Source organism: Arachis duranensis, chromosome 6 (genome assembly GCF_000817695.3).
Source record: "Arachis duranensis cultivar V14167 chromosome 6, aradu.V14167.gnm2.J7QH, whole genome shotgun sequence".
NCBI lineage: Eukaryota > Viridiplantae > Streptophyta > Magnoliopsida > Fabales > Fabaceae > Arachis > Arachis duranensis.
This window is the reverse complement of record NC_029777.3, coordinates 104627089-104638297: the sequence shown is the minus strand read 5'-3', so window position 1 is coordinate 104638297 and position 11209 is coordinate 104627089. Positions and strand designations below refer to the sequence as shown.

The 11209-nt window shown below is 28.7% G+C and overlaps 2 protein-coding genes across 2 annotated transcripts; both read left to right on the top strand.

The window, feature by feature from the left end:
- Positions 1–794: 794 nt before the first annotated feature.
- Positions 795–1367, top strand: LOC110272863 (pectinesterase inhibitor 1-like). Its single transcript, XM_021125380.2, has one exon. It carries the CDS (start codon positions 795–797, stop codon positions 1365–1367), a length of 573 nt encoding a protein of 190 aa, XP_020981039.1.
- Positions 1368–8521: 7154 nt separating this feature from the next.
- LOC107495268 (uncharacterized) lies at positions 8522–10420 on the top strand. The gene is made up of 3 exons (XM_021125379.2): positions 8522–9232; positions 9326–9474; positions 10020–10420. The coding sequence occupies exons 1-3, from the start codon at positions 8522–8524 to the stop codon at positions 10315–10317; spliced, it is 1158 nt and encodes a 385-aa protein (XP_020981038.2). The 3' UTR covers positions 10318–10420.
- Positions 10421–11209: the final 789 nt, after the last annotated feature.

The window sequence follows — 11209 nt, the reverse complement described above, 5'->3', positions numbered from 1 at the left end:
TATTTACCACGATTTTAATATAATAAGAATGATTAATATATTACTAATATTATATGCTGTAGTATATGAAAGAAAAGTGAAAGAAAAATTTTATATATTGGACGTAAAAAAAGAAAAAATATTTTGTGTCTCTCATATCTCAAACTATGAAGTTTTATTTATATTTGTATAAGATTATCTTTTTCAACCTTTATTAAAAGCTAATTTTCGTAGAAATCTTAAATTTTTTTTTAAAAACTTAAGTCACCCATATTAATGGTTATCCACATCATATACTTATCTTAATATAATCTAATAAATTTAATTTTTAAATAATTTATATACATAATTTGTCCTAAAATTAAGAATAATAATAAAAAAATATAAAATTAAAAGACAATTACTTTTTTTGATAATAATAATAATTATTATTATTTATAAAAATTATTGTTCATATTGTTTATAAAAATTATTTTTTATCTAACAAAACCGTAATATTAATCATCTTTTAAAGAGGTTAATTCTAGCAACTTAATGGCCCATACAACCTGACATAAGACACCGTCAAGGTTAAAAGAATGTGGTCCGTGTAAAACACAAGTGGCCACTTATTACTGCTCAAGTTTCAGAATAAAACGGAAAATCATTCGTAGTTTTTCGGGAATGTCTCCTTATTAGTAGTAATCCATAGTGTATCTCTTCAGTTTTTTTTTTTTTTTTTTATAAATAGGTTCATATTGATACATCATCAAACTAAAATAATCAAATAGTTTGTATTACTATTATTATCCTCTGTAATTCTTTTCTTTTTCAACATGGCCATGGATATCAAACCTTCGCTACTCTCTTCTCTAGTGGTGCTGCTCTTCCTTTTATTTGCTCAATCCTCAAATGCAACCAACAAAATTGTTGAAGTGAACAAAATTTGCAACGCAACCCTAAACCCTTCATTTTGTTCAAAAATCCTAAACTCAAAACCCGGTGGTACAAACCGTGCAGATCTAATTACCCTTGCAAAATACACAATTGGTGTTGTTCGTTTCAACGTTACAAACACAATTAGGCTCATTAAGTCTCTGATAAGAAATTCAACTAATTCAGATGCGAAGGATCATTACGAATTGTGTTTGAAACATTTCGATTACGAGGAAGGCGCATTAGGCGAAGTGGTATACGCTGAAAAAATGCTGAAGGCGAAGGATTACCAAGGTGTTAATGTTGCTGCTTCTGGTGTTATGGCGACGGTTGAAGGTTGTGTTTCTGGTGATTCACCAAGTGATCCTGTTTTTCCTGATCATTCTTCGCTACCCAAATATGCTGAATATGTGGAGCAAGTTGCTGATATTATTTGTGTCATTTGTAACTATTTGACGGGTATTTATAAGTAATTGTAGGTTAGTTAATTGGGTTTTTACTTCTTAGTGACGGATATTATGTAAAAAAGAGTGTTAAGAATAATAAAATTTATGATTTGTAACTTTTTTTTTTGTGGTTAAGTGTTGGTTTTTAAACTTTTTTTTTTTTATGTAAAAGTTACTTTGTAAGTAGTAATGAAATAAAATTATGAATTTTTTGTTTGACTTACATATGATTATGTGAAATACATCTCATTGATAAAATGTGTTAGAGTGTGTCAAGAAAGAACATAATGTTAAAATTTTTTACTAACATAAAATATATTGAAAAGGAAAAAAACAAAGGTCCACATCTAAAATGCTACATCGCAAGTTGTTGTGCATTTTCATCATTTTTTTTCTTATTTTGAAAGTACTTAGGCAAAATAGTCTTTGTAATCTTTTAATAAATATAATTTTGACGAAATTTTATGCTTATATCAAATTAAAATAGTCATTCAAAAGTACATTAAAATTAATTTTTTTAAATATATATTTTATTTAATTTTTATTTTTTTATTTGTCGGATTCAATATCAATTTAAAATGATCAAATAATTTAATATATGATGTGAATTTTTTTTATTAAATAAAACTAAAGCAGATTGTTTCTATTTTTATATTGCATTTTGCTACTCGTTACTTAAGATGAATAATTATAATATTTTTGTAGTTAATAATAATATATATAATATCATTTTAGGATTGATTAATTTCCTTTCTTTTTTCGGTCGAATTTTCTTTCTCCAACTTTTTTTCTTTGGCAATTTTTTCTTTCTTCTTTTTTCCCTTGCTTCTTTATATATATATATACTTGTTACATTGTCACAGTACAAGAATTGTGCTCGAATTTAGCTACATTTGTTACCAACGGGTTTAGTAGTAAACTTTTTTATGACTATAAGTGAAAATACATTTTTGAAATAAATTATCGTCAATTTAAAATTTTGTAACTTAATCCAACCGAGGCGCGAAAATAAATTTTATTAGCATTAAATTTAGTATAAAAATTTTTCAACAGTAACATACACAAATTAGTGAAACACGGTATTTAGACAATGACGAATGTCTTACTTTTAAATTTGCTCGCTAGTAAATTTAACGATAAATTTGAGATAAAATTTAAACGCAAAATCCTTTCTTTCTCACTTCTGCAAACTCTCTCTCCCCCCTCTCTTCTCTTCTCCATCTCGTCTCTCTCCCTTTCTTCTATTAAAAAAGATTGTTGCGCCACCACCTATCGTTATCGCTTAGCTCTATTATTGTCGCGATCAGCATGTCACTGTCATTGTTGCTAGAATCTCCGTAAAAAGCTTCCGCCACTGCTAGTGGTGTCTCTTGTTGTCAGAAGTTGTCCCTGCGTTGCCGTCATTACTGCAAATTTACTAATTAAATCCTAACCCGACCACTTAGATTTTACTTGTCTCCTATTACCACCACACTTTTATCATTTTGTAATCATTATCATAGGTAATTTTGTATAGCTTTTATTTTTCTTAGATTTTTTATCTGTTTAGGATTTTATTAAATATTTTATTAATGAAGTGTGTGATTAGAATTTGTTACATTAATTTAGTATAATCAAAAATTAATTAAATAATATTAAGTTAGATTAGATGTAATTTAAATTTTATTATGAATTAATAGTATTTTGGTTGATTACTAATTTTGTGAGTTAATTGTTATCTAAGTTAATTTGTGTTGATTATGGTTAATTCTTTTGAGTTTGTTAATAATTTATTAATCACCTGATTTTTTCATGGTTGCAAATTGTTAACCTTTAGTTGCTATTACTTTGGGGAATGAAAGACTTGGAAATTGGAATAGGGGTTACTGGATATAGAAGTGTGTGTTAAATGCCATATATTTTGTTGAGTTTGATTGTAGTTAGATTAATTATGTAATGTGTAATGTTTTTTACTTTTTGTTTTTTATTTTATTTTTTTGCTTATACCAGGTACTAGGAATAATCATATCTCCCATAAAGGGGAAAATAGATTCTTTCTAATTTTTTTAATATTTAAAAAAATAAAGTATAATTTCTTATTTTTAATTCTATAAATAAGAGCAAATATAAATATGAGAAAAAAATAATAAATAATTAAATTAAATACTTGACACATGATCTAATTTTTTTTTATTAGAGAAGATCTAGTCCCCTTCAAAGGAGCTATCAAATCAAATATATCATGTTACACGACCTTTCATTTCAACCTTTCATTCCACAGTTAGTTTTCAAGGATGATTATTGCTTGGTAAAAAGTTAAACTTAGGAACTAAAATCAGTCAATAATATTCTATTTGAATTAATATAATTATTTATTTGATTAAATCAAAATAATAATTAAAAATTTTTATACTAAAGACTAGAACACTCGTTAGTGTGTGACCCAATAAGTTTAATACTAAGCAGGTAGTAAATTAGTCATACTAAATTTACTAATCAATAGGTTGGCGTCTAGCAACACTCCTCAACGATCCGATAGTATGAAGTAATATATTTTTTACTAAGAACCTTAGAAAAACAAAGTATAATTCTTTCCATCTTTCCAATTCTTAGTTAACCCTTAAAGTATGGTTTAATTGTCAAACTCTAACTTGTTACCATTATTATAATTAATTGTGAATGACCTAAGAAACTCATTTCTTCATTCATTTAATTCCCTTGCTTGGGCCAAGGTTTTATAATTTTATTCATGTCAGTCATTATAATCACAAAACTCAAACTCTTTACCAAGATTTGACGGATTCCTTATTGACTAATCATTAATTCTATAAGTATTTAAATCATATCCAATATCCATTCAACTAATACCCTAGGGTATTAGGTGTCTGGAATCAAAGTATAATAAATACATTGTTAATTACTATGACAGCCGCATGTCAAAGGAAACTCTATTACTATGTTCATCTTGAGAATATCCTATTGACAAATATGCTGTAATTATAACCATTATGAATTCTCAAAGTGAGTAAGTTTAATGGTCGTATCTCTATATGTACTATCTATATATATAATTTAATAAATGAGATCTATTAATCTTCATCCAATGAAGACTATTATATATATTGATCTTTTTGAATTATTAATGTTCTTTTTAATAATCCTATTACCAAGAACAATTTAGAGTAAATTATAAAAGATTTATCTCTTAATATTATGATCACTATCACAATTATAAATCTCTAAATTTAATAAAAAACTTTATTATATTAATATTTTAATATAATAATAATAACAAATTATTTGACACATAATTGATTGAATTATAATCATACTCTTTATTCCCAACAAATGCATCATATAATATAATCTCTTAATTTATATTTTGCATATTAATATTTAGGTTAGAGAGATATCACGTGAGTTTAGGACAAATATTTATTTGTAAACTGTAAATTCTAAAAGATCAAGGAGTTTATGTACGTGAGAAAAATAACCATTTTTTGTGAGATGTTTGTTATAAGTTTGTGACGTACTAAAATAAAAATACAAATAAAGATGTGAAATTTGTAATTCTAAAAAGAGAATAATTAACAAAATTATAGAAAATGTATATTTGACACTTCTATTTTGATAATATCATTTTTTTATAAATTTATATAAAAATATAATTTAAAAAATTATGTATGGAAAAATATTATAAAAACTAAGTGACAATATTATTACCCAAATTATTAATTAACGTGCAATAATCATATAGTCAATTTGTATTCTAACAAAATGTACTAAAATTTGATTTTTCTAATGGCGAGTTATTTTTACATAATATTAAATATTAGAATATATTAGGATCAATTAATTTTTATTAAAATTATTTAATATATTTAAATATTTATTATAAAATCTTTTATCTTTGTTATTTTGAATCTCTTAGCACTTATAATAAATATCCTTTTATATTGTGTATATCATTTTACTTAACTTGAATACACATTGATATATACTTTTTTTTATTATTCTCTCTTACTTTTTTAACATGGTATCTAAAAAGGATATGTTATTTTTCTTTTAGTAAAATCATCGTATTTTTCACATTTTTTCTTTATGTCATTTTTTTCTTGTTTTTTGTTATGTTTTTTTTCATCCTACCGATTAGTCTATCATTTCTATTTGTATCTTTCTAAGTTTAATGAATTAAACACCATTATCATCCGCTACGTACCTATTCTTATGGAAAAAATCAGATTTTTTTCATCATCTTCCAACAGTTCATAATCTTTTTTACAGTTTTGCCTGCACTTTTCTTGCGCCAATTTTGTCTGCTTTTTTCTGTAGCAATTTTGGTCTGCGTTTCACTTGCGACAGTTTCATTTGCACTTCCCTTGTAGTAGTTCTGTATGCACTTTCTTGCGGCAGTTTTCTTTCCGTCAATTCAGTCTCCACCACGTTCTATCAGTTGATACAATTTTTTTTCTTTATTTTGTTGTTTTAAATAAATTTCAAACTCAAGTTATCACTTGAGTTTGAGGAGAATGTTAGAATATATTATGATCAATTAACTTTCATTAGAATTATTTAATATATCTGAATATTTATTATATATAACGACTTATAGGATATTACATTTTTATTATTTCGATTCTCTCTTATCCTTTATAAATATCTTTTTATATTGCATCATTCTATACAACTTGAATACACAAAAACTTTTTCTTTACTACTCTCTCTTACTTTTTTAACATAGAGTTAGAATGTAATTAGAATGAATCAAGATCAATAAGCATCAATTATATTTATTTAGCATATTTGTATATATGTATTAGAACAATAAAAATAATAAAAACATAATATTCTATAATATACAGATATACTAAATAACTATAATTGATGCTAACTAATCTTAATTTATCCTAATTATACTCTAACATTAAAATTCGATATAAAAAAACATTTTTAAAACTAATTTCTACAGAGACACAGTGTTGGTTTGGATTAATTTTTTTGAATGAAAAATTATGTTTTTAAATAAAATCTTTTTATTTAATTTTAAACCTATTTGCTTCTTTTAAAAGCTAACAAAACCTTACTAAAAAAAACAAAAGAGATTTTTAATATTTCAATTTTTTTAAAAAAATATCCAAATGTAAAAAATAATTTTTGTCTATTAATTTTTTTTCAAATACTACTAAAAACAACATATTAGCTGCGATTTTTTTTTTCCGAATTTTGACTTAAATTCGCAAGTAATTTTGTTTCCTGCGACTTTTGCTCTGCAGCATATGACCTCATGGATAACTATTGCATGCTGTGGGTTTTTGAATTTGCAGCTAATTTACTAGTGACTTTTACTGCGAAAAACTTGTAAAATTTGCAGGAAATTTGGTGAAAAAATCAAACACTTTTGTCTAATTTTGATGCAATTTCTGCTGCGAATTTTTGGCATGTATGAAATTTGTAGCAAAATTCACAAGTAATTATTACAGTAAACTTCACAACTAACAAAATTTGCAAAAAAGATAGTAGCTAATCTTTTTTGCAATAAATTTCGTAGACAATTAATTTATAATAAAATCCGTAAGTAATTGATACAGCCAATTGCACAAGAAATAAGATATGTAACAATAATTCGCAAGTAATATTTTTTTTTTTTGATGCAAGAAATAGCTACCATATTTGCTATAAATCTTGCAATTTGCAACAAAATTTTTACATATTGTTCATGAGTGATAAATTTGCAATAAAATTTATGATAATTTTTTGAAAAAAAAATTACAAGTAAATTCACAATTATTTTATTATTTTTTACTAGTAGAAAAATAACAAAATAAATATTTTTTTAAAACTAATCCAATCTTACCAAGACAATAAAACCTTGATCAAATTTGGAGAACCAAACTATTTAAACACTTTTTTTAACTATGATAGCTTGTCTAATGTCATACTAAGTGACGGTTAATGTTTCATTTTAATTTTCCGTTGAAGTCATTGACCGGTCAACTAGATTAATTAAATCTGAAGGATTAATTGATCAATTTAAAAACTGAAAAATAGCAAATTCAGAGACTAATTTACTTAGGTCCCATATACTTAACAGTTAACACTAAAAAGTCAAAATGTCAACCTTTTGCATTGACCCCGGTGTTTTGCATGTCAACATATTACATCCATTCCAATTTCCAAGTTCAATTCCATTGATTCTAGTGCTCATCGTGAGATACCAATCAAATTGTTCTTTGGTTTTTGCGCTATAATCAAATTTGTAATAAAATTAGTTTTTCAATTTTTAAATCTGGGTATCAACTTAGTCCTTCAGTTTTAACCAGTCAATGGACGAATTTTCTTTTTTCCATAAATTGACTAATTTCTTATGAAAAATGTTATCTACCATATGATGTAATATTAAATCTTACACGACGACAAATTAACAGGTCAATATATATTTTATTAAACATAAATATTTGACTTAATAATTAAACATAAAAATAAATTAAATAAATTTTTACTTCATATTTATATCATGGGATATAAGACCACTAGTCAAGACTTTTACTCCTAATATGTGATTGTGACTTTTCAATTTCCATGTAGACTCCGTTACATATTTACATTGCAATTACGACGTCAAGGTCAAAAGAATGTTGTCCGCATAAAGCATAAGTCATTTATTACTCCTAGAGTTTCAAAATAAAACGAAAAATCATTGGTACATAAATACATAAATCTTTGACTAAAGTAATTTCATTCCAAAATTCTAATTAATATTTCAGCAATCATTCTCCTTATTAGTAGTAATCCAGAATGTTGTCTCTTCAAACTTTTTTGTTTATAAATAATAGCCTCACATTGATACATCATCAAACTAAAATAATCAAATAGATTGTATTACTATTATTATCCTATGTAATTTTTTCTTTTTCAAAATGGCTATGGATATCAAACCTTCGTTACTCTATTCTCTAGTGGCGCTTACTCTTCCTTTTATTTGTTCAATCCTCAAATGCAACCAACAAAATTGTGGAAGTGAACAAAATGTGCAACACAACCCTAAACCCTATAAACCCTTCATTTTCTTCAAAAATTCTAAACTCAAAACCCGGTGCTGCATTACACAATCGGTGTTGTTTCGTTCCAATATTACCAACACCATTAGTCTTCAACTGATTCAGATGCCAAAGATCATTACTTGACGCATTTCGGTTACGACAATGGCGCATTATGCTGCTTCTGGTGTTACGGCATGGTTAACGTTCGTCGTGTATCTAGTGATTCGCCAACTGATCATTGTTCGCTACCGAAATATGCGGAATCCTAGACTTGTATTCTTTATAGTGTTGGTTGGGTCAGGAATATTGATTACTATGCATTTTTGGAATTTAGAAACAGTTCCATATACCAAGAGAACCCGCTGCATTTTGTTATCTAATGACATGGAGAGGCAGCTTGGTGAGGCTGAATTCGAGAACAAGAAGGCGAGTTTCAAGGGAAAGATCTTGCCTCCCATACACCCTCAGAGTGTGAGGATAAGGATGATATCAATGGAAATCATTGATACCTTGCTGAGAGGGTTGAGCAAGGAACAAGTTTGGAGTGATGTTGGTTATGCATCAGCATATGTCACAGGGTTTGAAGGGGATACTGAGGAGACTCTGAAATCGTTGACTAATGCTAGTGCTTATTGTAACGCAGAGAGTGGTTGGCACAAGGAAGATGAAATCCTTGATGACAGTTGGGTTCAGCAAATTAGAAAGAAAGGGCCAGCTGCCTCACATCTCGATGGATTGAATTGGGAGGTGCTTGTTGTCAATGATTCGGAAGTCAATGCCTTTTGGCTTCCTGGTGGTAAGATTGTTGTATACACCGGATTGTTAGAGCATTTTAAGAGTGATGCTGAGATTGCCACTATAATTGGACATGAGGTATAATTGTGCCATGTTTAACTAATGTTCTTGGTTTATTAATTCGTCTGAAAGATATCTATGCTTATTTGCTTGTTTTTTCTTCTTAATTAGGTTGGTCATGCTTTGGCCCGACACACCGCTGAATATGTGACGAAGAAACTGTGGTTTGCTATCCTGCAGTTTATTCTTTTTCGATTTGTCACCCCCGAAATCGTCACCATAATGTCTTTTCTTTTCTTGAAGCTACCACTCTATCGACTGTATAACTTCGTTCATGTCTTTCTAATAAGTCAATTTCCTCTGTGGTTCTTTGATTATACTTGTTGCATTTTACTTAACATTATGTTTGTCATGGCTCTCAAGATAGTGTAGAATGCTGTTGTGGATTGCTTTAGTGCTTTATTCCACATAACATATTAGTTCATAGAAGATTTTGATAGTTCCATGCAAATAAGAACTCCATTTCATTTACCATATGCTTTACCATAATTTCAATTGAGTGAATGATAGTTGATATCTTTGCTGAATAAAATTTTTGAGTGAGATGGGATTTAATAATTCATTTGAAACTGTGGTGTTGTGATACAGTAATCAAATTTTGACATGTCTTTCCTCATTCATCCTCAATTGTAGTTCTCTTGGGACATTATTGTGTGCCATGTATCAACATGTCAATGTTGTTTTAAATTTCAGATTATACTTAAATAATCATGCATGTTCCTTGTACTTGTTCTTCTTGGTAGATATTTTGTTGAAATGGAAACTTTTCCTTTTTAAAATTTTTATAACTAAATCCTGTTTTCAGGATGGAAATGGAAGCGGATTACATTGGCTTGCTCTTAATTGCTTCCACCGGATATGATCCACGGGTGGCGCCCACAGTGTATGAGAAGCTGGGAAAAGTCAAGGGTGAGTGGGCCCTTTGGGACTATCTCTTCACTCATCCATCTGGAAGAAAGAGAGCAGAGTTGCTCTCCCAGGCCAAAATAATGGAAGAAGCATTCACCATATACAAGAATGCTAGGTCTGGAAGATGTATTGAAGGATTTGTTTGGACCAACAAAACTTATATTGCCACACCAGAATCAACAAAGAACCTGTAGATGAAACTTTAAAGAATTCTGTTTTAGCCAAAAGAAAAGCTAGACAATTTTCTGTATGATGAATTTTGTCAACAATTTAGTTTCATAGATAGATGTTTGTTATGTAAAGTGTTAATTGCACAGCGCTTCAAAGAAAATTATTGATTAGATCATCTGTTCTAACATCTCAAAGGTGTTTCTAAGGTAGAAGGGACTATTTTTTCATGTGTTCAATACATGTTAGTGGCTTATTTCAACAACCAAATCAAGTGTATACATGCTACTATGCTCATATAACAAACAAACAACAACAAAGCCTTGTCCCACTAAGTGGGGTCGGCTACATGAATCAAACGACGCCATTGTGCTCTGTCATGTATCATGTCTACAGAGAGACCGTTTACATGTAGATCTCGTTTGACCACCTCATGGATGGTCTTCTTAGGTCTTCCTCTGCCTTTCGCCCTTTGTCCATCTTCCATCTCATCCACCCTCCTGACTGGATGTTCTATCGGTCTTCTTCTCACATGTCCAAACCACCTGAGACGCGATTCAACCATCTTATCCACAATAGGTGCTACTCCAACTCTCTCCCTTATATCTTCATTCCTTATTTTATCCAATCGCGTATGACCACTCATCCATCTCAACATCTTCATCTCTGCCACACTCAGCTTATGTTCGTGCTCCCCTTTAGCCGCCCAACACTCCGTACCATACAGCATAGCCGGTCTTATAGCGGTGCGATAGAATTTACCTTTAAGTTTTATAGGCACTTTTTTGCCGTGTATAAAACTAGACGCACTCTGCCATTTTGACCAACCTACGTGGATCCTATGATTTACATCTTGTTCAATCTCTCTATTATCCTATATGATGCATCCAATATACTTAAAACTTTTAACTTTTCGTA